This window comes from Canis lupus, chromosome 5 (assembly GCF_011100685.1).
Source record: "Canis lupus familiaris isolate Mischka breed German Shepherd chromosome 5, alternate assembly UU_Cfam_GSD_1.0, whole genome shotgun sequence".
NCBI lineage: Eukaryota > Metazoa > Chordata > Mammalia > Carnivora > Canidae > Canis > Canis lupus.
This window is the reverse complement of record NC_049226.1, coordinates 47,790,964-47,817,074: the sequence shown is the minus strand read 5'-3', so window position 1 is coordinate 47,817,074 and position 26,111 is coordinate 47,790,964. Positions and strand designations below refer to the sequence as shown.

General features: G+C 38.8%; 1 protein-coding gene and 1 pseudogene across 9 annotated transcripts in view; one reads left to right on the top strand and one right to left on the bottom strand.

The window, feature by feature from the left end:
* DOCK7 (dedicator of cytokinesis 7) overlaps nucleotides 1-26,111 on the bottom strand; it is a 219,131-nt gene that overhangs the window by 184,072 nt on the left and 8,948 nt on the right. For all 9 annotated transcript variants that reach the window (XM_038537305.1, XM_038537306.1, XM_038537307.1 and 6 more), the window contains exon 2: nucleotides 6,719-6,824. In XM_038537305.1, coding sequence (XP_038393233.1) covers nucleotides 6,719-6,824 — 106 coding nt within the window. The remainder of the gene's footprint in view (nucleotides 1-6,718; nucleotides 6,825-26,111) is intronic.
* On the top strand, nucleotides 13,923-15,604 carry LOC119876278 (annotated as a pseudogene).

The following is a 26,111-nucleotide window of genomic DNA, read 5'->3' as shown; positions in this document are numbered from 1 at the left end:
GACAAACAACTCCTGAAAATGAAATAGCCACAAATGGTAGTGCAAAATTTAAAAATGGATCTTCAAGCTCTACAATTCAAGATTTTTCTCTCATAAGCATCCTACCTTACTTATTCTCTCAAGTACATCATATACTATCACGATGTATAGCGTATACATCATATACTATCCCTGTTCCTAAAACAGGGAAAGAAGCAATTCAGTAGGGAAACAATATTCTTCAACCATAATTGCTGAAAAAACTGGCTATCTATACGGGGGGTTGGGGGGGATGAATCTCAATTCTTACATCACAATATACACAAAATTAAAATTGAGATGGATCAGGGACTCAAATATAAATACTAAACACCATTAAAATTCAACATCTAGCCTAGGAGAATGTCTTTATGATTTGGGAGCAAGCAAACATTTCCAAGACATGACATAGAAATAATCATAAAAGAAAAATCTGATACATCAAAAGACAGTTAAGAAAATGAATAGGCAGGGATGTCTGGGTGGCCAGCGGTTGAGCGTCTGCTGTCAGCTCAGGGCATGATCCTGGAGTCCAGGATAGAGTCCTGTATTGGGCTCCTTGCAGGGAGCCTGCTTCTCCCTCTGCCTATGTCTCTGCCTCTCTCTCTCTCTCTATGCCTCTCATGAAATAAAAAAATAAAATCTCAAAAAAAAAAAAAAAGAAAGAAAAGAAAAGAAAATGAATAGGCAAGCCACACTAAGAGGAAATATTCACAAAACATATTTAACAAGAGACTGGTGCCTAGAATATATAAAGAAGTCCTACATCTCAATAATTTATTTAAGAGGACAAACCACCCTCTTAAATAAATGCAAGAGGGGGTTGACAAAACATTCACACAGGAAGATACAGAAACAGCCAGTTAGCACATAAAAAAATGTTCAACATGAAAAGTCATTAGGACATACTTCCACTTCTGGAAGGATGAAGTAGACCTACTTTTCCCTATTCTTCCCACTAATTGTAACTATAAATCCTGGACAGTCAATATAAAATAAACATCTGAAGATTCTAAAAAGTAGAGAAAAAAGGCAAATCAGTAGGGACCTTGGGACCCAAGGAATGGCACAACAATGAGTTACCTAAATTTCTTTTTGCTGTAGGTAACTCCACACTTGGAACTAGAAAAGCTCACAAACCAGAAACACCAAGGAACATGGCATGGGGTGGGTTGTGGGGGAACTCTAACAAAACCCTCTTCTCCCCAGCCGTTAGACAAAGAGAGGGGAAGCACAGCAAAACAGAAAAGTTTTAGACAATAACCATACTATTTCAGCAGAACACTATATAAAAAAGTGTGGACCCACCCACATCTACACAAGCATGGCCAAGTGAAAAGCTAGACTTCACCCTCACAAAGCTGTAACAAGGCATCCAACACTCCCCACCAAGCATGGTATCAAAGAAGTCACAGTGGGGAACTGGGATGTTCATACCTACTAGAAGGTATGAGCCTCCCACCTCCACAGTGTCAGTGGAGATCACACAGGGACATCTATGCAGTAATAACACAGCACTTCTTCCTCTTACTACTGGGATAATATCTGAGGTGGTCTCCATAATACAGTAAAAGGTAAAGGGACAGAAAGGTACATAAAATTTCTAAACTTCAATCAAACTGGTAAAATGTCAACACTGGTTTTGTGATGTTATGTAAATACCTAAGAAACCACTTAAAAAGCTATACAAAGATATGCACTCAACAACACTACAAATAGATCAAAATGGAGTTCTAAAAAATGTTCAGGTAACCCACAGAAAACAGGAAAAAAGAAAACAGAAAAAAAAACAGAAAGAACAAAAAATAAAATAACAGACTAAGGGATCCCTGGGTGGCGCAGCGGTTTGGCGCCTGCCTTTGGCCCAGGGCGCGATCCTGGAGACCCGGGATCGAATCCCATGTCGGGCTCCCGGTGCATGGAGCCTGCTTCTCCCTCTGCGTATGTCTCTGCCTCTCTCTCTCTCTCTCTCTCTGTGTGACTATCATAAATAAATAAAAATTAAAAAAAAAAAAAAATAACAGACTAAAACACTAGCAAAACCAATAATAACATTAAATGTAAATGGTCTACATAAACCAATTAAAAGAGAAGGGCAGAGTGAATTTAAAAGTATGACCTACCTATATAATATACAAAAAATTCACTTCAAATAGGACATATAAGGAATTTGAAAACAGAATGGGAAAAGTATGGTATATTATTGAGTCTGAATATAGACAAATCTCTGAAGAAATGCTAAGTGTAATAAGCCACAGACAAAAAGACAAATATTGTATGATTGTACTTTATAAGGTACACAGAATAGACAAATTTATAGACACAGAAATAGAATAAAGGTTGCTAGGGACTGTGAGGAGGAGGCAACCAGGAGTTGTTTAATGGGTACAAGGTTTCTGTCTGGGATAAAGAAAAATTTTCTGGAAATGGATAGCAGTTATGGATAGCAGTGGTGATGGTTACACAATATTGTGAATGCACTTAATGCCACTAAATTGTACACTTAGAAGTGGTTAAATGATAAATTTTATTATATACATATTACCACAAAATAGATGACAGACATAGATATACTGAAGTGAAATTTCTTTAAAGATTTATTTATTTATTCATGAGAGACACAGAGAGAGAGAGAGAGGCAGAGGCAGAAGCAGGCTCCATGCAGGGAGCCTGATGTGGGACTCGATCCCAGGACCCCGGGATCATAGCCTGAGCCCAAGGCAGATGCTCAACTGCTGAGCCACCCAGGTGCCCCTGAAGTGAAATTTTTGAAACACTTTTTAAGTCAACATTTCTCGACCCAGATATTACTTCTAGGGCAGCATGCCTTTCAGGATTTGAAGTGTCACAAATGAATATTCAATGAAATAATGACAAAAGGTGAAAGTATTTGCATATGTCTAATTCAAAATTAATCTTTCCTCAAAGAATGACCAACCATACCATGAGTACGTCTTAGGGTACGGAAGGAGGCTATGACACTTTCTTAGAAATACTAAATATAGGATAAACAATCTTGCCTCTCAAACTCACACAGATTACTGGCTTTCTAGATGTGATGTTAGCTAGACTTGGATCACAAAAACAAATTTATTTTGCTAAAACTACCTCCCCTCCCTCTGATGCCCATCAGAGACAGCTGCTTGGGTCAGTCTTGAAATGTTATGATGAGCTAATTTAACTATAAATTATTTTGAAGACTCCAAGGAAAGATTCTATATTTATGAACCAAGGGAAGAGATTGTAACGTGATTTTATAAAAGAAAGTGGCTGGGCAATATGCAGGGTTAAAGAGTGATGAGAAGCAATAGTGAAGCACTACAGAATATCCAATAGGCAATATTAAAATACCTTCTTCAACAATCATTGTGTTGGAATTTGGCTGACATGTTCAGTGTTAAGATCTTTCAATCCTTTTTGGTATGCCATCAAAAATTCTGGTATTTGATTAGAGGGTATTTTGGGCTGAGGGACAGGAGGATAAAGGGTAATAGCTAAAGAGTTTCTTTTTTGAGGTAACAAAAATGTTCTAGGGGTGCCAGGTGGCTCAGTTGGTTGGGTGCCTGCCTTCAGATCAGGTCATAATCCCGAGATCCTGGGATCAAGCCCCAAGTTGGGCTCTCTGTTGTCTCTCCCTCTGTGCTCCCCTTTGCTTGTGTTCTCTCTCACTCCTTCTCTCAAATACTTTTTTTAAAAAAAAATTTTTTTAAGAAATGTTCTAAATTGACTGTGGGGACAATTGTATTATATAATCTGTGAATACATTAAATACACTGATTTGTAAATTAAATGGGTGAATTGTTTGGCATGTGAATTAAAACTCAATAATGTCGTTAAAAAAAGTTAAACCAAAAAAAAAAAAAAAAAGTTAAACCAGGGACACCTGGGTATCTTGGCGGTTGAGTGTCTGCCTTCAGCTCAGGGCATGATCCCGGGATCTCAGATTGAGTCCTGCATCAGGCTGCCTGCAGGGAGCCTGCTTCTCCCTCTGCCTATGTCTCTGCCTCTCTCTCTCCCTGTATCTCTCATGAATAAATAAATCTTTTAAAAAAAAAAAGTTGAGGGAAGAAGAAACTGCTTCAATTGTTTTTGTTTTGTTTTTTTAATTTTTATTTTATTTTATTTATGATAGACACATAGTGAGAGAGAGAGAGAGAGAGAGAGGCAGAGACACAGGCAGAGGGAGAAGCAGGCTCCATGCACCGGGAGCCCGACGGGGGATTCGATCCCAGATCTCCAGGATCGCGCCCTGGGCCAAAGGCAGGCGCGAAACCGCTGCGCCACCCAGGGATCCCTGTTTTTGTTTTAACACAAGTGATCAAAGACCAAATTCTATCTGTGGATTTTATATACATCCCCATTTGAATAACCCAACTACAAAAAGATATTTATCAGATAAGCAAGGAAATTTAGCATGTATTAGATATTAGATGATACCAAGGAATTACCATTAATTTTGTTAAGTCTGGTAACACCATTATGGTTAAGAAAATATCAGTGTTTATACTTGCCTTTCTATTTCTGTATATGTTTAAAGATTCCCATAATTTAAAAAGTACTTTATCAGGGATCCCTGGGTGGCTCAGCGGTTAAGCGCCTGCCTTCAGCCCAGGGCGTGATCCCAGAGACCCGAGATCAAATCCCACGTCGGGCTCCCTGCATGGAGCCTGCTTCTCTCTCTGCCTGTGTCTCTGCCTCTCTCTCTCTCTCTCTCCCATTAATAAATAAATAAAATCTTAAAAAAAAAATGTACTTTATCAAAGAGAATACAAGAAGACAAACTGAAGTCAGCAAGCTCTGACAATCCTTTGAAGGAACTGTATTGCAAAGTAGAGCAAAAAAATACCAGAGGCTGGGGACAGGTAGAAAAGTAGGGCAAAAGAGAAGGACTTTTCTTAAGTGGGAGAAATAACAGCATGTTTGCATACTGATGGGAATGATAGGGTAAACAGAGAGGAAAGGTGATAAAAGGAAGAGAGGATTACTGTATTTCAATAACTGAGAGAAGCAGGAATTGATTAATGCCTCCACTTGTTCACTAGTGGTTCATCCAAAGTAACAGGTGAACATAGACTACATGGATACAGATGACAATCAGTGAATACACATGGTGGTAGGAGTATATGGAAGTTTTATTCTGACTGCTTCAATTTTCACAAGTGCAATATGAAGCCAAGTCATCTTAGGAATAAAAATGGAAAAGAAAAAAAAAAATGGGAAAGAGTGATTAGGGGTTAAGAGTAAGGAGGCATGATGGGCAGCCCGGGTGGCTCAGCAGTTTAGCGCCGCCTTCAGCCTAGGGCCTGATCCTGCAGATCCAGGATCGAGTCCCACATCGGGCTCCCTGCCTGAAGCCTGGTTCTCCCTCTGCCACACGCTCTCTCTCTCTCTCTCTCTCATTAATAAATAAATAATCTTAAAAAAAAAAAAAAAGTAAGGAGGCATGAAAGAAGTCAACTAAAATAGTGGGGAAATGAATGAACTAGGAAAATATACTATTTGTTTGGAAATGTTAAGGCCTTTGTGAGTAAGTGGTCATAAACTGAGACCAGTCCGTGGGATTACATTTTTCTCCAGCTACACAGCTGTACGAGTATAAATAGTGGTATATTTTTAATTCATATTCTTACTATAACTAGCAAGTATCAGGTTTTTGGTTTGTTTGTTTGTTTAGATTTTATTTATTTATTTGAGGGAAAGAGAGCAGAGGTGGGGGAGCCCGGGGGCAGTCAGAGAAAGAGGGAGAAGAAGTAGACTCTGCCCCTCTCTCTCTGTCTCTCATGAATAAATAAATAAAATATTTTTTTAAAACAAGGTGTTTTTTTTAAATTATTATAACGCTGGGTGGCTCAGTGGGTTAAGCATCTGACTCTTGATACCAGCTCAGGTCATGACCTCAGGGTCATGAGATGGAGGCCAGTATTGGAGAGTATTTGGGATTTTTTCTTTCCCTATCCCTCTGCATCTCCCCGCCAATCCCGTACTCGTGCTCTCTCTTTAAAACCTGATTATTCTCAAAAAAAAAAAAAAAAAAAAAAAAAACCTGATTATTCTCATGCCAGTTTTTTTTTTTAAGACTTTATTTATTCATGAGAGACACAGAGAGAGAGAGAGGCAGAGACACAGGCAGAGGGAGAAGCAGGCTCCATGCAGGGAGCCCGACATGGGACTCGATCCCTGTTCTCTAGGATCACGCCCTGGGCTGAAGGCGATGCTAAACCACTGAACCACCTGGGCTACCTATCATGCCAGTTTCTTAATAAGAATACATATGTTTATGTCTCTGACACAATAACTGGTTAAGTCAACGATTCAATAACTGTATATTCCCTTCTATTAAAGGAGACAGATAATACTACAAATCTACATAATTAATATTTCCTTCAATACCTATTTCTAGAATAGACCCCTAAATTTTCCTGTAATGTATAACCTTAGATCTGGGAAGTCTCAACTATAAAATTCTAGAATTGATAAATCCCGAATATAAAGTTTCAGAGTTAACTACAAAATCAATACCTTTATTACACCTCCTGACAGTCTTCCCAACTCAAATTTCAGGAAAGAAAGGAGTAGGAACAAATAAAATTATGAGACTAGTGATGGGACCCAATCCACTGGCTCTTGCCTTTCCACGTTTTTTTCATGGCCTCATCAGTAATGCACCAGTAACATCCCATATTTTAAATATGTTACTTACTGTGGTATGATGGGATATATTGCCAACAATGTTGAGGTTTTTGAGTAGTTGAGGAGAACCGCTGTATTGTCCAGAGATCTGCTTCCTGACTTCAGCAGCCACAGTTCTATAACAAAGTAAGTAAATATATTATTAAAAAAGAAAACAACCAAGTTAAAAATGGAAGGAAACTAAGTATATTAAATATTCATTTAAAAACCACCAAAATCTCAGAGTAACAATAGGGCCACAAATTCAGAGATATTTTAGTAAGTACTGCCTATAATTACAGAACATCTTTAGGCTGATGTAGGATGCAAAAGTGACAGCCAACTTACAGAAGGCTTTTCTTTTTTATTTATTTATTTTTTTTTTTTTTGGCTTTTCTTTTTTAATGATTTTATTTATTTATTCATGAGAGACAGACATAGGCAGAGGGAGAAGTAGGCTCCATGCAGAGAGCCTGATGTGGAGCTCGACCCTGGGACTCCGGGATCACGCCCTGAGCCAAAGGCAGAATCTCAACCACTGAGCCACCCAGGCATCCCCAGAAGGCTTCTTTTATATCTGGTATTTCTGGAAACATACTTTGGTTTACAACATAGCAGGAAGCTATAATAAGATATATACTAAAATGTATACATCTTAAGCATATAAAATTCTAAAATATTTTATAAACAAAGAATTAGAAAGAAAAAAAGTCTTCTTTCCTGTCTTTTTTTTTTTTTTAAGTTTTTTTTTTTTTTTTTTTTTATGATAGACACACAGTGAGAGAGAGAGGCAGAGACACAGGCAGAGGAAGAAGCAGGCTCCACGCACCGGGAGCCCGACAAGGGATTCGATCCCAGGTCTCCAGGATCGCGCCCTGGGCCAAAGGCAGGCGCTAAACCGCTGCGCCACCCAGGGATCCCTCTTCTTTCCTTTCTAATACCACTAGCTCCTTATTCATGTCCCGAAAAACTAAAACTATTCCTTATTTTTACTTAACTATTAGAAAATGTCCTTAATACTCTGCCATTAATGGCTTTCCATAATCTGACCCTAATCACCTTTCCAGCCTTGCATGTCCTTTCCCAAATTCTTGTCAGCGAACATAAACTGATTCCTACAAAGCTGTTTCTCTTCTGTATCCACAAATTCAATTCTTATCTAGTTTTAAAGGGAAAACTCAAATGTCAACACCTGCATACAAACTTCTTAGCTCACCAACTAAAAATAATACCACCATTCATTAAAACTCTTAGAACAACAAAAAAAAACCTCTTAGAACATTTATAATCTAATCCACTTTCCTCCTTCCTATTTTTCCATAGTTCATATATGCTCCGTATAAACAGAGGCAGTGATTTCGTTCGTCCTTGTTTTCCCTAAAATATTTAGCATGCAGCAGTCAAAACAAGTGACTGATTGGTCCTATGAAATATACAGTATTAATGACCTTTCTGACAAATGAGGTAAACCACAAAAGTATTACCATACTACAACAGATAAATCTTTATTGAATTAGGATTAGAGTTTAAAGTTCCATCATTTTGGGGAGCCCGGGTGGCTCAGCGGTTTAGCACCACCTTCAGCCCAGGGCGTGATCCTGGAGACCGGGAATCGAGTCCCACGTTGGGCTTCTTGCATGGAGCCTGCTTCTCCCTCTTCCTGTGTCTCTGCCTCTCTTTCTGTGTGTCTCTGATGAATAAATAAATAAAATCTTAAAAAAATAAAAAATAAAAAAATAAAAGTTCCATCATTTCAAACTGTTTACTAACCCTTGGGGGCATACTAGCATTTCAAATTTACTTACATGGCATTTCTAAAACAAAAATATTTTAGAAATTCCAATGACTTTATACATCATTAATCTCCATATCTTTATACCTTACAAAACTATAAAGCAAAATATTCAGTAAGTCCCAAATCCTGTAATGAAATAACTTCCTCACATTACTAACATTTTTATTAAATAGAAATTATAACTTTAAAAAAATTATAACTCGAGGATCCCTGGGTGGCGCAGCAGTTTAGCGTCTGCCTTTGGCCCAGGGCGCGATCCTGGAGACCCGGGATCGAGTCCCACGTCAGGCTCCCGGTGCATGGAGCCTGCTTCTCCCTCTGCCTGTGTCTCTGCCTCTCTCTCATCTCTCTCTGTGTGACTATCATAAATAAATAAAAAATAATAATAATAATAAAATAAAAAAATTATAACTCAAGAACACAAAATAGGAACGCCTGGGTGGCTCAGCAGTTGAGCATCTGCCTTCGGCTCAGGGCGTGATCCTGGGGTGCTGGGATCGAGTCCCACATCAGGCTCCTTGCAGGGAGCCTGCTTCTCCCTCTTCCTGTGTCTCTGCCTCTGTGTCCCTCATGAATAAATAAATTAAATCTTAAAAAAAAAAAAAACACTATATAAACACCACTATCAATAAATTTTGTGCAATTATTTTTCTGCAGTCAATTTCTAACTTCTACACTATGATTAACTGGCCACTTCCTTATTTCATAAAACTAGCCTTCTGGGTTTTTTTAATCTTTTCCAAAAACTAAACCCTACTTTCTCCTATCATTCTACTGCAAACAAATTTAAATAGGTCTAATGACCTGGTTTCCAGGACAGCCTGATGATAATTTTGTTCTGCAGTGTCCAGAGACTGAATTCAGAGCCCTGAATATCGTGGTCTCCAATCGAATTTCCAGCTGAATTTCTAGACAATCTCATTTTCCAAAAATTACCCAGATTTATGATACAATCTTACCCCCACTTTCTTCTCTCTCACACCTCCTTCCTTTTTCATGTTCAACCATTCCACACATATTTACAAGCACTGTTTTGAGCCTAATACTTAACTAGAAATTTTTGATACAAAGGTAAAAAAGTTATTAAGTCTCAAAATACTGAATTACCTTAGCTTTTTTAAGTGGGTGATTTGAGGCACTTTGGGCCATTTTTGTACTTTATAAAAGGCTAATTTGTTATTCAAATTGTGGAAACCTAGAAGTTTATCCTTCAATAAGTAAATGGATATACAAACTGGTACATCCACACAATGCAATATTACTCAGCAATAAAAAGAAATATGTGGGCAGCCGTTTGGCGCTGCGGTTTGGCGCCGCCTGCAGCCCAGGGCGTGATCCTAGAGATCCTGAATCGAGTGCCGCGTCAGGCTCTCTGCATGGAGCCTGCTTCTCCCTCTGCCTGTGTCTCTGCCTCTCATTCTCTCTCTGTGTCTCTATGAATAAATAAATAAAATCTTTGAAAAAAAAAAAGAAATATGTTATCAAGCCACAAAAGACATAGAAGAATCTTAAAAGAATACTGCAACTGAAAGAAGTCAATCTGAAAAGCCTATGTACTGTATGATTCCTACTATATGACATTCTGGAAAAGGCAAAACTATGGAGACAATAAAAACAGGGGTTGCCAAGGCTGGAGCGGGGGAAGAAAAGGAAGGGATAAAAAAGTAGTGCACAGGGAATTTTTAGGGCAGTAAAACTATTCTGCATGATTTTATAATGGTAAATAGATATCCTTATGCATCAGTCAAAACCAATAGAATGTATAACACAAAGCATAAATCCAGTGTAATCTATGGATTGTAGCTAATAATAATATATCCATATTGGCTCATCAATCAATTAAAAAGCATACTATACTAATGCAGGATACAAATAATAAGGGAAACTTGGGCACCTGGGTGGCTCAGTGGGCTAAGCATCTGACTCTTAGTTTCAGCTCAGGTCTTGATCTCAGGGTCATCAGTTCAAGCCCCAAGATGGGCTCTAAATTAAAAAAAATACAATTTAAATAAGAGAACCTTGCTGGGGAAATGTATAAGAAAACTCTTTGTACTTACCACTTTCCACCAGATGTGAAAAGAAAGTTCACTTCAGTTTAGGATTCCCCTTAGGCCTTTTAATGGAGCCTATATGTTATGTGTTCATTACTGTGTTTAGTTTAAAGGCCTTAAAATCTCCTGATCCTCTTGTCAAGACTTAGATAAGAATATGAAAAAGCTAAATAAAATCTTTTTTTTTTTTTTTTTTTTTAAAAAAAAGGTGGCAGCTGGGTGGCTCAGCGGTTTAGCACCACCTTCAGCCCAGGGCCTGATCCTGAAGACCGGAGAACGAGTCCCACGTCGGACTCCCTGCATGGAGCCTGCTTCTCCCTCTGCCTGTGTCTCTGCCTCTCTCTCTCTAGGTCTCTCATGAATAAATAAATAAAATATTTTTTTAAAAAAAGAATATGAAAAAGCTTTTTCATAGAATATTTGTTCTATGTCTCTCTTTCTCTGTGTTATTCAACTCAGTCTACCATCCTCAGCACTACACCTCATTGTTTCTGGGGCTAAACCAGGAGTTACCTGAATTTCATCAAATTCAAGATGTCACTAAGTAATTAAGATGTGCCATTATTTCATGTACAGCTAGGGAAAAAAAAACCCTGCCAATTAACCACCATACCATCAATTAATTGGAAAACATACTGATTCAAAATGATGTTAAGCAGTGAAACTTAAAATAAATGAAACACAATACCTCAAAAAGAGATGATCTTTTCTTTACTAACAAAGACGTACTACAAAAGATAATCAAATATGTTCAAATATTTGTCTTATTTCTACATGACAAAATTTCCCCAAAAAAGAAAATTAGTAATAATTGGAAAATAAAAATCATTTCTAAAATGGGCTATAAGAGCAATAAAAATATAACCCAAACAAGGTTTGTATTTACACTGAGACCCTCTCTGTATGAGATTTCACAGAATGGTAATGAGGAAATTTTCCCAAATGAAAAATAATTATTTTTTCACCATTCTATAGTCCAAAGTATGCAAGACAAAAAATATGATGAGTAAATACAGTTCCTGATAGCAGTTAAAATCCTTCACTAGGGACACCTAGGTGGCTCAGCGGTTGAGCATCTGCCTTAGGCTCAGAGCGTGATCCTAGAGTCCCGGGATCAAGTCCCACATCAGGCTCCCTGCAAGGAGCCTGCTTCTCCCTCTGCCTGTGTCTCTGCCTCTCTCTCTCTATGTCTCTCATGAATAAATAAATAAAATCCTTTAAAAAAAAAATCCTTCACTATGCAGTAGTCCTTCCTTACTCATGGGGAATAGTTCTATGCCCCCAGAGGATGCCTGAAACTATGGATTGTACCTAACTCTATGTTTTTTCCTGTACGTACATACCTATAACTAAGTTTAATTTACAAATAAGGCAAAGTAAGAGATTAACAGGAATAAAACAGAGCAATTATAACAACATACTTAATAAAAGTTATGTGAATGTGGTCTCTCAAAATATCTTATTATACTATATTTACCCTTTTTCTTGTGATGATGTGAGATGATAAATGCCTATGTGAGGACACAGGGGAAGGAAGTAGGCACTGTGACGAGGCATTAGGCTACTATTGAGAAGAGAGAAAGTCAAATCCTCACAGGAGGAGGATCATCTGCTCCCTGACTGAGGTTGATTTCAGAAAGTAAAATTGTGGGACACCTGGGTGGCTCAGCAGTTAATCATCTGGCTTCAGCCCAGGGAGTGATCCTGGAGACCCGGGATCGAGTCTAGAATCCCTGTATGGAGCCTGCTTCTCCCTCTGCCTCTGCCTGTGTCTCTGCCTCTCTCTCTGTGTCTCTCATGAATAAATAAATAAAATCTTTAAAAAAAAATAGAAAGAAAAGAAAGTAAAACTGTGGATAATGGGGGACTCCTGTAGACTGATTTTTTTCCCATAATAATTTTTCCCACTCCAAGTCACCTGGATGGCTCAATCAGTTAAGTGACTTCCTTCAGCTCAGGGTCAAGCTCAAGATTCCAGGGTCACACACAAGTGGAGCTCCCTGCTCAGCAGAGTAGCCTGCTTCTCCCTTTCGTACAGCCCCTCCCTACCACTTGTGCTCTTTCTCTCAAATAATTAAAATCCCTTAAATAATAATAATAATAATAATGATAATAATTTTTCCTACTCCTAGTAACAGCTCCATAGTAGGGAAATAGAAGTCTTTTTTTACTTCTAATAAGCTATTAACATTAACTGCAAAGTGGAAAGGTCAAAAATTCCATAGTTACTTATGCTCCTAAATCATAAAAGAATAACTTCTTCCCCTCCGAAAAGAACATGATTGATTACTTTACCTATTTGCTCCTTATCAACTCTCTCCATTTTACAAGCTTTTTCATTATGTCAACATGCATTACAATTTTCACAAAAGCAAGCACTCACTGAGTAAGGCAATTCACCATAGGACATTGGAAATACCAACAAACGACTGACATCCTGAGGGAAATTATGTTGCATTTAATCTTTCCTCTAACTTCCGCCCACTTTCAGAGATGCTCCATCTAACCTATGATTTCCAGAATGATAAATCTGGGCCTCTCTCTTCTCTACTCATTCTTCATGGGACCAAAAGGAAAACCTTAGGAAAGATGAGTAAGGAGAGGGGAGCCTGGAAGACCTTACCGCTCTTGATGTCAGGGTTCTGAGTTCAAGCCCCACACAGAGCATACTTAAAAAATAAAATAACAGGGATCCCTGGGTGGCACAGCGGTTTGGCGCCTGCCTTTGGCCCAGAGCGCGATCCTGGAGACCCGGGATCGAATCCCACATCGGACTCCTGGTGCATGGAGCCTGCTTCTCCCTCTGCCTGTGTCTCTGCCTCTCTCTCTCTCTGTGTGTGACTATCATAAATAAATAAAAATTAAAAAAAAATAAAATAAAATAAATAAATAAATTTTAATTTAAAATATGAGTAAGGAGAGTTTACACAAAACAGAAGAGTTTAGCTGAGCCTCTCCTATAGAGTCTAAAAAGTAGCTGCCATGTATTATGTCAAATAAGAAAATTAGATCTCAGGGGGCATGGGTGGCTCAGTGCACAAGCATCTGCCTTTGGCTCGGGCGTGGTCCCCGAGGGCCGGGATCAAGTCCTACATTGGGCTCCCAGCATGGAGTCTGCTTCTCCCTCTGCCTATGTCTCTGCCTCTCTCTCTGTGTCTCTCATGAATAAATAAATAAAATATTTTTTAAAAAAAGAAGCAAAATTCTAATCTAATCAAAATAGATTAGACCTGGGCCACCTCTGACAGGGTAGAGATGCAGAGGGAGGGGCTGTGGTCTTCTGCCACTCTGCTTGGGAGGACTCGAACTGGCAACTGGAAACTTTAAGAAGACATGATTTTCAAAGCTAATTATGAAAACATTGATCATTGGAATTAATAGTGTAACAAATGGCTGGACAACAATACTGGCTAAGAATTTGCAGAAATACCTCCCAAACTGCAGTATCATCTGTCAAGGTGATTGCTCTAAGCCAGAGTCTGAGATCAAGACAGAGATAGATTTCTATAGTACGACGAGCTTGAAGCACTTAATATGGAAAAAATGATATCCACCATTTCCTGCTGGATGAAAAGCCCAAGACACTCACTGTTTTATCAACAGACTGGAAATGCTGAGAAATCTCCATATTAATCATCAAAGGCTTCCTTCTCAATTATAAGCCCTTTAACACTCTATGGAATAGAAACTATTTTCTGACCATTCCATATAAAGAATGTAAAAAGAGGAGCGATGCAAAGGTCTACAAGCCTCGGGACACCACCCCTCCCCAGGATACTTTGATGGCCATGTGTGCCCATGTATCTAAAGCACAGACAAGAAATGGAGACATCAGGTGGGAAGCTGTTTACCTAGGCAGAACAAAATCTGAAAAGGACCTCTTTTCACAAGTGTATGAAGAGCTAATACAAGAATAGCACGGCAAAAGTGTTTGAAAGTAACAAAGTAAAGGTGGAGCACCCTGAATTTTTCCTGGCATGAATTAGGAAAATCAAGAGTATATTTAAGAACCTTAACCAAGATACAGTATGTAGTCTGGTATGATGACAGCTGTTCATTCATTTGTTTGTGTTATCATACATGGTTTCCCCAATATGTGGAACAGTAAATAAAATAGTTATCCATGCCAATAGACAGGAATTTACTTTGATGAGCTGTTCTCACTCCAATGAGTGCAGAGATATAGACAGCATAGCTCACAAGGAGTCAGTTTCTCTAGACTAATGACTGTCAAACTTTTCTGAACAGGACCCAGAGGACAAAATAAGGCTTACATCACAATCTAGTATACATGTAATCCATTGTTTCTATAGGTGTCTGTGTACATATGTGTGTGTAGGTATGTATGTGTGTATATACACATACATCAAGCATCACAAAGCAGTCACTTTAGATATAATGCCAGGTGATATTTTTCTATTTTAATTTTTTTTTAAGATTTTATTTATTTATTCATGAGAGAGACAGAGAGAGAGAGGCAGAGACACAGGCCGAGAGAGAAGCAGGCTCCATGCAGGGAGCCTGATGTGGGACTCGATCCCAGGACTCCAGGATCACGACCTGAGCCAAAGGCAGACACTCAACCGCTGAGCCACCCAGGTGTCCCATCGATTTGTAATTTTTAAAAAATATTCATCACCGGGCAGCCTGGGTGGCTCAGTGGTTTAGCGCCACCTTCAGCCCAAGGTATGTTCCTGGAGTCCCGGGATCGAGTCCCACGTCTGGCTCCTTGCATGGAGCCTGCTTCTCCCTCTGCCTGTATGTCTCTCATGAATTAATAAATAAAATCTTAAAAAAAAAATTCATCACCATTCAATACCAATGCCTACCTCTTGCAAATAAAAGTTTTACTAGGAGTAACAGTCACATTGAATAAATCAATAATTTACTAGAAAAAACAAAAACAATAGATTAAAGAAACGCAACACTGTGTTACCTAAGTATTTGTGCCAAAAATGTTTAACCTGAATTGAATCAGACTGTACATCTAACATCTAGTTTACAGGAAATACAAGGAACACTGGGACAACTTAGTGCCAAAAGAAGCCATCAGACAAAAAACAGAAGATAGGTCATTCTGTACGGCAAGTCTCTTCAACAAATCAGTATGATGGGTAAATAAATAAAATAGTAAGTAAGTAAGTAAGTAAATAAATAAATAAATAAATAAATAAAATAGTGGGCTAAGTTTTAGCATTAAAAAAAAGACTTCAGACCAAAAAAAGTATGCCTAGGGACACCTAGGTGGCTTGGCAGTTGAGTGCCTTTGCCTCCTGGATTCCCAGGATTGAGTCCCACATTGGGCTCCTTGCATGGAACCTGCTTCTCCTCCCTCTGCCTGTGTCTCTGCCTCTGTGTGTGTGTGTGTCTCTAATGAATAAATAAATAAAATCATCAAAAAAAATTTTTTTTTAAGTACAGTCTATTTAAAAGAAAAAAAGGCTTAAGCGATACAACTTACTGTAATGAATGGTTCCTAACTGGATCCTGGTTTGAATAAACCAGCTACAAAAGACATTTCTGGGGATAATAAGAAATTTGAACATGGACAAGGTATTACATAATTAAGAATTATTTTTTTTTAATGTGTGAAAACAGTATTATATGAATGTAGGAAATGTCCTTCTACTTTAGAGATGCAAATGATATTGGTAATTCAGCTTTAAACTCTTCAGCTATTATTTAGTCTACCTTAATGTACAAAAGTAGCAAACTAAATATGGAGTATAGATGGGGCAAATACTCTTCAAGAAGCATTATCACGTCCTCCATAAATCCCTGCCTGGTTATTTCTGTTCAGTTCCACTCAGGTTAAATACTCTTAAAAAAGTACTCATGTTTATCCATATACATTCAAAAACAGAGTTACCAGGGGGCTAATACAGGCAGCAGACTGGCCAGACTGCTTTTCACCATGGAAATAAGAACCTGGCCTTGCTGACACAGAATTTGGTTTCAGCAGTAGGAAAGCCCAATATGTGTAAACATCCTCTTTGATATAAGCACATAAATTGCAAAGCAGGTTTTTCTGGAACACTAATGCAACCTTCAAATATAAAAGTGTGGTGGGCCTGGATGGCTCAGCAGTTGTGCATCTGCCTTCAACTCAGGACGTGATCCCAGGTCTGGGGATGGAGTCTTGCACCATGCTCCCTGAGAGGAGTCTGCTTCTCCCTCTGCCTATATCTCTGCCTCTCTTTGTGTGTCTCTCATGAAGAAAAAAAAATCTTGGGGCACCTGGGTGACTCAGTGGTTGAGCATCTGTTTTCGGCTCAGGCTGTGATCCCAGGGTTCTGGGATTGAGTCCCACATCAGGCTCCCAGAAGGAAGTCTGCTTCTCCCTCTGCTTCTGTCTCTGCCTCTCTCTCCATGTCTCTCATGAATAAGTAAAGAGAATCTTTTAAAAAATGCTAGAATGGAACAACTGATAAGAGCTTCTTTTTTTTTTTTAATATTTATTTATCTATTCATGAGAGACACAGAGAGGGAGAGACAAAAGCAGAGAGAGAAGCAGGCTCCCCGTAGGGAGCCCGATATGGGACTCGATCCCACGGTCCGGGATCACACCCCAAGCCAAAGGCAGATGCTCAACTGCTGGGCCACTCAGGAGTCCTACCACTGATGTGAGCTTCTTAAGTACGGGGACTGCATCCCATTAATCTTTACATCCTCAGTATCTGAGATCATAGAAAGAGAGAGAGAGAGAAAGAGAGAAATGGAGGCACAGGTCTAAGAGTGCACAGAGAGAAAAGGAGATAGGCCAAAAGAATGAATTTAGAGACTACTCAGTTTATGAACCTCCAAAATGCCTTCCAGAGTAAACTAATTTGTAAATATAGTTGTCTCTAATTGACCAGGAAAGAAATAGGAAGTATGCCTTTTTATCTATTACTGTCAAGTAGGTAAATATTTGCTGGGGGAAAGAATCTAAATCCACGGAAGATTTCTAAATATATAATAATTTCTGTAAAAGCCTTGCTGACATCATTATCATCCCATTTATTAAGTGAAACATGATACTCTCCTACGTGAAACTTTTTTTTTTTTTAAGATTTTATTTATTCATTCATGAGAGACACTGAGAGAAAGAGGCAGAGACACAGGCAGAGGGAGAAGCAGGCTCCATGCAGGGAGCCCGATGTGGGACTCGATCCCGGGTCTCCAGGATCACACCCTGGGATGAAGGCGGTGCTAAACCACTAGGCCACCCGGGCTGCCCTGAAACTCTTTTTAAACAAGATGTATGATATGTTTACTTATCTGAAAGTAGGCTCTTATATGACTTTAACCAATCTGCAAAGGGCTGGTTCCAGAACTATGTTCAAACTCTACAATTATGCAAATATAGTAATTATGAGAAGCAGAGGAAATAAGATTTTCCAACACGGAGAAAAGACAAAATAACTCTAAGGAAGGACTTTTCTTTTTTTTTAAGTAGACTCCACATTCAACGTCAGGCTTGAACTCACAACCATGACATTAAGAGTCGCATTAAAAAACTCAAACTTCGGGATGCCTGGATGGCTCCACTGTTGGGTACCTGTCATTGGCTCAGGTCCTGATCCTGGAATCCGGGATTGAGTCCCGCATCGGGCTCCCTGCAAGGAGCCTGCTTCTCCCTCTGCCTATGTCTCTGCTTCTCTCTCTCAGTCTGTGTCTCTCATGAGTAAATAAATAAATCTTAAAAAAATAAATAAAAATAGGGATCCCTGGGTGGCTCAGCGGCTTGGCGCCGAGCTCCGGGCATGGAGCCTGCTTCTCCCTCTGCCTGTGTCTCTGCCTCTCTCTCTCTGTCTATCATGAATAAATAAATAAATCTTAAAAATAAAAAAATAAAAAAATAAAAATAACTCAAACTTCACAAAGAGGTTAAAAAAAAATTGTATATCTCTCTACTATCTGGAATCCCCAATCTTATTTCCCAAATGTAACCACTTCACATTTTATCAGGTATCCTTCAGGAAAAAGATGTGTATTTTTTTAATGTCCACATATTACATCATATGATTTTATTTTTTTTTTATTTTTTTTTTTTTTTAAAGATTTTATTTATTTATTCATGATAGTCACAGAGAGAGAGAGAGAGGCAGAGACACAGGCAGAGGGAGAAGCGGGCTCCATGCACCGGGAGCCCGACGTGGGATTCGATCCCGAGTCTCCAAGATCGCGCCCTGGGCCAAAGGCAGGCGCCAAACCGCTGCGCCACCCAGGGATCCCATCATATGATTTTAAAAAACCTGTCTTGAGGGATCCCTGGGTGGCGCAGCGGTTTGGCGCCTGCCTTTGGCCCAGGGCGCGATCCTGGAGACCCGAGATCGGATCCCACGTCGGGCTCCCAGTGCATGGAGCCTGCTTCTCCCTCTGCCTGTGTCTCTGCCTCTCTCTCTCTCTCTCTGTGACTATCATGAATAAATAAATAAAATCTTTAAAAAAAAAAAAAAAAACCTGTCTTGATACCTTACATTATGTACTTAATATACCTTATCAACGCCTATATTTAATAACACTCTAACACTATTTATCAAGCACTTACAACTTATATGCCAGATACTATATAAAACGTTACATTTCTTATACCCCTGGGCAGCCCGGGTGGCTCAGCAGTTCAGTGTCACCTTCAGCCCAGGGCGTGATCCTGGGGACCGAGATCCAATCCTGTATCGGGCTCCCTGCGTGGAGCCTGCTTCTCCCTCTGCCTATGTCTCTGCCTCTCTCTCTTGCTCTCTGTGTCTCTCATGAATAAATAAATTTTTTAAAAAATCTAAATAAATAATAAAATAAAATAAAATAAAATAAAATAAAATAAAATAAAATAAAAAATAAATAAATAAAATAAATTAACTTTCCCAAGCTTATGAAAGGTAGAGAGTACGGGTTTGAATTCAGATCCATAAAGCTCCTAAGACCTCTTTCCTTGGAAGTAAGTTTCCAAAGGTGAATAATTCTAGCTACAGTTCATATTTGAGTTCTCTAGTCTTGAAAATCTAACCTATGAGGTCAGCTAAAAACACTCAGTGAAAATGTCTAGTGTATACACTAACATATTAACAGGAACACTGTAATTACAACCACCAGCACAGTTATGGTCTGTTTCTTATCTTTCAAGGATGACTAAATAAAACTCTCTTCAGAGGCTTTGTCACTTGTCAGTGAGCCTGTGTTAAATTCTTTAAGAAGTTTGGTTCACAGAGGGCCAGTAACCACTAAAGATCTAAGAAACACACACAGAGAGGTTGATTCGTGAAATCAAAGAACAGAAACAGCCCTTCTATATAATACACTTAACATTTAAGACATAATTCCTTTTGGGGGGAGGATAAAGAAAAAAAAGATGTCGATGACTCATGCATCCCATCTGACGCAATTTTGGAATAACATTTAAGTCAAAGATTTAGAAAGCACTGTATGAAAGAGACGTGGATGTCTCCATCACTCTCATCTATAGCATTCTACCATAGCTCAATTTTCTCAACTAAAACATGGTAATAACATTGTTCCCGACTTCATAGAACATATTAGCTTATAACTACAGAAAAAAGAATTTAAAAATTTAGCATTTGGAAAAACTAACACTGATCTGAAATTGAAAATGAAAACTGAGGGGGGGGGTGGGAAATCTCTTCTGTAAAAAGTCAATCCTCCCAAAGAAGATAAATTTATCTTTAATTCCATCCTACTTCATAAAAATAAAGCCAGAATCTCCCACAAACATACAAATCATATCCTGTATACAATTAGTTGCTATATCCTGTTCATTCTAACTCTTAAATACTTCTCAAATCTTTGTCTTCTCCTTCGCTTTCCTATAGCATCTGCCTACAAATAGCATCATACTTAATGGTGCAAGTCTGAACATTTTTCTCCTTAGATTGAGGAGAAAGCAAGGATGTCTGCTCTCAATATTCAACATTGTACTGGAGGTTCTAGGCAGTGCAGCAGGGGAAGAGAGGAAGGAAAGAAATGGAAACAAATTAAGGACCTTCAGACTGAAAAGGAAGAAATACAAGTTCAATGTTTGAAAATCAACTGTATCTCTATATACTAGCAACAAACAAACCAAAAATAGTTTCTCAATTCCATCATGTTAATTAACATCAAAATCAATTTTTGAAACAGATTTAACAAAAGACGTATAAGACTTACATACTAAAAAATTAAAAATTTTGCTGAGACAAATCATATAATATCTAAATGAAGAGACACTTTGTGGTCTAAAGACTCAATATGGGCAGCCCCAGTGGCACAGCAGTTTGCAGCAGTTTAGTGCCGCCTGCAGCTCAGGGTGTGATTCTGGAGACCCAGGATCGAGCCCCACATCAGGCTCCTTGCATGGAGCCTGCTTCTCCCTCTGCCTGTGTCTCTGCCTCTCTCTCTCTCTCTCTCTCTCTCTCTCTGTGTGTGTCTCATGAAGAAATAAATAAAATCTTTAAAAAAAAATAAAAATAAAAAAATAAAGACTCAATATCGTTCAGACGGCAGTTCTGCCCCAACTAATCTACAGACCCAACATAATCCATGTCAAAATCCCAAAAGGGGGAAATTAGCAGAATTGGTAAAGTTTAGGGATGCCGGGGTGGCTCAGCAGTTTGGTGCCTGCCTTCGGCTCAGGGCATGATCCTAGAGACCCAGGATCAAGTCCCACATCAGGCTCCCTGCATGGAGCCTGCTTCTCCCTCTGCCTATGTCTCTGCCTCTGTGTGTGTGTCTCTCATGAATGCATAAATAAAATCTTTTAAAATAAAATTGGCAAACTTTATATTGATGTTGATTCTAAAATGCTTACGGGAATGCAAAAAATACAGAATGAGCAAGACAATTTTGAAAACTAAAAGTTGGAGGACTCATACTTCCGGATTTCAAACCTTACTCTAAAGCAACAATCAGAACAGTGTGGTACTGATCCAAAGACAGACATACAGATTAATGAAACAGAATTGAGTGTCAAGAAATAAACACATTTAGGGTGGCCTCAGTGGCTCAGTTGGCTCAAGTCATACTCCCAGAATTCTGGGCTCAAGCCCATATCGGGCTCCCTGCTCAGTGGGGAGTTTGCTTCTCCCTCTGCCTGATGCTCCCCCCTGCTTGTGCGTTGTTCTCTCTCTGTCAAATACATTTTAAAAAATTAAAAAAGAAAAAGAAAGACAGAGAGACATATAGTCACCTGGTTTTTGAAGGTACTAAGGAAATTCAATGAGACAAGAATTGTCTGAATAGTCAGAATAGTCTGCAACAGAGTGTTACAATAGAATAGTCACATGCAAAAGATGAATGTAAAGTTTTTTTATTTCCAAGTAATCTCTACACCCAATGCAGGGCTCGAACTCACAATCCCGAGCTGCACGCTCCACCAACTGAGCCAGCCAGGTGTCCCACAAAAGATGAATTGAGATCCTCATTTCACATCATACACAAAAATTAATGCAAATAAAAAAAATTAATGCAAATGTACCACAAACCTAAAGTAAAAGCTAAACTAGCTAAACTATAAAATCTTGTAGAAACAGAGAAAGAAATCTTGCCAGTCTTAGAGAAGAACACCAAAATCATGATCCTTATAAGAAAAAAAAAAAAACTGATGTATTATTGGACTTCATCAAAATTTAAAATCTCTGTGCTTCAAAATTCACCATTAAGAAAATGAAGAAACAAAAGCAAGGGGCGCCTGGGTGGCTCAGTGGTTGAGCATCTGCCTTTGGCTCGGGTCTCGATCCCAGGATCCTGGGATCGAGTCTAGCATCAGGCTCTTTGTGGCAAGTCTGCTTCTCCCTCTGCGTATGTCTCTGCCTCTCTCTGGGTCTCTCATGAACAAATAAATAAAATCTTTTTTTAAAAAAAGAAGAAGAAACAAAGCAGACAAGGAGAAAACATTTGTAAATCATATATCTAATAAAAGACTTCTGTTCTGAACATATAAAAAAAAACCTCCTACAATACAAAAACAAGATAAATAACCCAATTTAAAAATGAGCAAAAATGGGACGCCTGGGTGGCTCAGTGGTTGAGTGTCTGCCTTTGGCTCAGGACATGATCCCAGGGTCCTGGGATCGAGTACCACATCAGGCTCCCTGGAAGGAGCCTACTTCTCCCTCTCACTCTGCATATGCCTCTGCCTTTCTCTCTCTGTGTCTGTCATGAATAAATAAAATCTTAAAAATAAAATAAAATAAAATAAAATAAAATAAAATAAAATAAAATAAAATAAAATAAAATAAAATAAAATAAAATAAGATAAAATAAAAATATAAATATAAATATAAATATAAATAAATAAATAAAAATAAGCAAAAGATAGGAATAGATAGGGATGCCTGGGTGGCTCAGCAGTTGAACATCTACCTTTGGCTCAGGGTGTGATCCTGGGGTTCTGGGGTCAAGTCCCTCAACCCCACGACTATGTCTCCACCTCTCTTTCTGTGTCTTTCATGAATAAATAAATAAAATCTTAAAAAAAAAAAAGATAGGAATAGATAATTTACCAAAGAAGATATGTGAATGAAAAAAAAAAAAAAAAAGAAGAAGAAGAAGATATGTGAATGGTCAATAAGTACAAGAAAAATCATCACAAATCATTAGGGAAATGCAAATCAAAATCACAATGAAATTTCACTTCACAGTCATTAGAATGCCTACAGCCAAAAAGAAAGCAATTAAGTGTTAGCCAGAATGTGGAAAAATCTGAACTCTCAAACACAGCCGATGAAAATGTAAAATGGTGTAGTTGCTGTGGAACAGTTTGGCAGTTCCTTAAAAAATTCAACATAAAATACCAGATGACCCAGCAATTCCATTCCTAGAAATATACTCACAATAAATGAAAACAGGGGACTCCTGGGTGGCTCAGTGCTTGAGCATCTGTCTTTGGCTCAGGACGCGATCACAGGGTTCCAGGATCAAGTCCCGCATCGGTCTCCCTGTAAGGAGCCTGCTTCTCTCTCTGCCTATGTCTCTGCCTCTCTCTGTCTCTCATGAATAAATAAATAAAATACTTTTTTAAAAAAGAAATGAAAACAGGTGTTCAAAAAAAAAAAAAAAAAGGCTTGCACATGAATGTTCATAGGAGCACTATTTACAATGGCCAAAGGCAGAACAATCTAAATTTCCATCAACTGATGAATAAACAAAATGTACTACAGACTTGCAATGGAATATTACTCAGCCATAAAAAGGAGTGAAATACTGCTAAATGCTACCACGTGGATGAATCATGGAAACGTTATGCTAAGTAAAAGAAGCCAGGCACAAAGGGCTGCATAGTTCAGAAAAGGCAAATCTAGAGAGAGAGACAGACAGACAAAAAGTATATTAGTGCTTGCTTGGGACTTGGGTTAGGAATGGAGAGTAAATGGGCACAAGGGATTGGGGGAGGAGACGGAAATGCATCTGAAATTGGATTGTGGGTGATAATTGCACAACTCTCTAAACTTACTAAAAAATCACTGAAGAGTACACTTAAAATGATTTATGGTATGTAAAGTGTAACTAATAAAGATGTCTTAAAAAAAAATATGGGTATGGCTGTAACTGCTCTATGAAGATAAGAGGAAGAAACTGCTTTTCAGACAGAGAAAGAAGGTAAAGACAGAGAAAAAAAGGAAAGCTGGTCTTACACCCTTAGTCTCCTTACTACAATCCCTTAACTTCAGCAAAGTTTATGAAAATCATTAAATGGCTGATATGAGTGCAGTTTTCTGGTCTCAGAGGATAAATGAAAACACCTCATGATGCTGCAGGAGTGTAGCAGAAAGGAAGCCAAAACACAAAATCCAAGCCAACCTCCTCGTGAAGGCTGAGATGGCGTTAAGGTCAGAACTACACTTAAAGTTAAGGAACAGGGACCCACAGCTGCTTCAGGTTACACTGCCTTTTTTTTTGTATTTCTGTATTCACCAGTTACACTTAAACTTTAACAGGTAGTACAACTAACTATATTGCTATATATTTAAATAATTATAGTGAGGCTGAACAAGTTACAATGCTTAATTTTTTTTAATTTTTACTTATTTATGATAGTCACAGAGAGAGAGAGAGAGAGAGAGAGAGGCAGAGACACAGGCAGAGGGAGAAGCAGGCTCCATGCACCAGGAGCCCAACGTGGGATTCGATCCCGGGTCTCCAGGATCGCGCCCTGGGCCAAAGGCAGGAGCCAAACTGCTGCACCACCCAGGGATCCCTACAATGCTTAATTTTAAATAATACCAGTCATTTTGTTTGACCAGCATTTACCCACCCACCCCCCCTCTTTCTTTTAGTTAGAAACCCCTTCTTTCTTTTTGGTAAGGAACTCATTACTTGATATTGGGTGGGGCTGACACCTTCACATCTCTCCTCAAGCCAAGAAGAATGACATGTGACCCAGGAATGGCCAGCATCCCCTATATCCCTAAACATAGCAACTGGTTCAAGCAAGAACATGTGTCACAAGCCAAACCAATAACTGAGTTCCTCAATCTTTTCTGCCAGAACTAAATGGTAGGATTTGAGCTTAACTCTCATTGCAACCATTTCATGGAAAGTCTATCAAAGACACAAAGATAAGAGGATACAGATATCATCTGTAACCCTGGACCCGATATATTCAGTTATAAGCAAATTAATCTGACTAGAGTTTCTGTCAAATGCAACCAAAAAGTCTCCTCTCTAAAAAGCCACTGAAAAAGTAGTGACACATCTAGACTGCTTGCCAAAGGGCTCTATATATCTATATGATGCAACCCAGAAGTGAAGTTCACTGTATGAGGAGACTGAATTGATCAATGGAAAACAAGATGCAAGAGAAAAGCAGGTAGATAAAATTTCTTCTTCCAGACTCCTATCTACTCATCATGTGAGAAACTGTTCCTCTGTCCAAAGATACCCTGTGTGACCAAGCCAGCATACCTGCCAAACAATCTCTCTCCAGCTCCTTGTGAAGCAGTGCCCAACAAGATAAAGTATCACCTTACATTGTTTCCCATCTCTGCCTCACTTCCCTTTTCTGTTGATGTCCTGGGATTATGTCTCCCAAATAAACCCTCAACTCTTAATCCTTGTCTCAGTCTCTATTTTCTAGGGAACTCAGATTATTTTTTTTTAAGATTTTATTTATTTATTCATAGACATACAGAGAGAGAGGTAGAGACACAGGCAGAGGGAGAAGCAGGCTCCATGCAGGGAGCCTGATGTGGGACTCAATCCCGGGACTCCAGGATCACGCCCTGGGCTGAAGGCGGCGCTAAACGGCTGCGCCAACAGGGCCGCCCTAGGGAACTCAGATTAAAAGGGTATCTACAAAAAAACCTACAGCAAGCATTAGGCTTACTATGAAGTGAAACATAGAAAAGAAAGCTTTCTCTCTGAGATCATAATAAGCAAAATGAGGATGCTCAGTATTAATACAATGTTAAATAGAAATGGCAATAATCTACATTAGATTATTCCAAGATAACTGTCCACAGAGCAAGACCAAAATGTAAATCAGCTATAAGGTTTGGAAAGGAAGAAACAAAAATTCATAATTTCCAGATGATACGGCTATCTACATAGAAAATAGAAAATTCACATATATTTTTAGAACTGACATGAGTTTAGCAAGGTATACA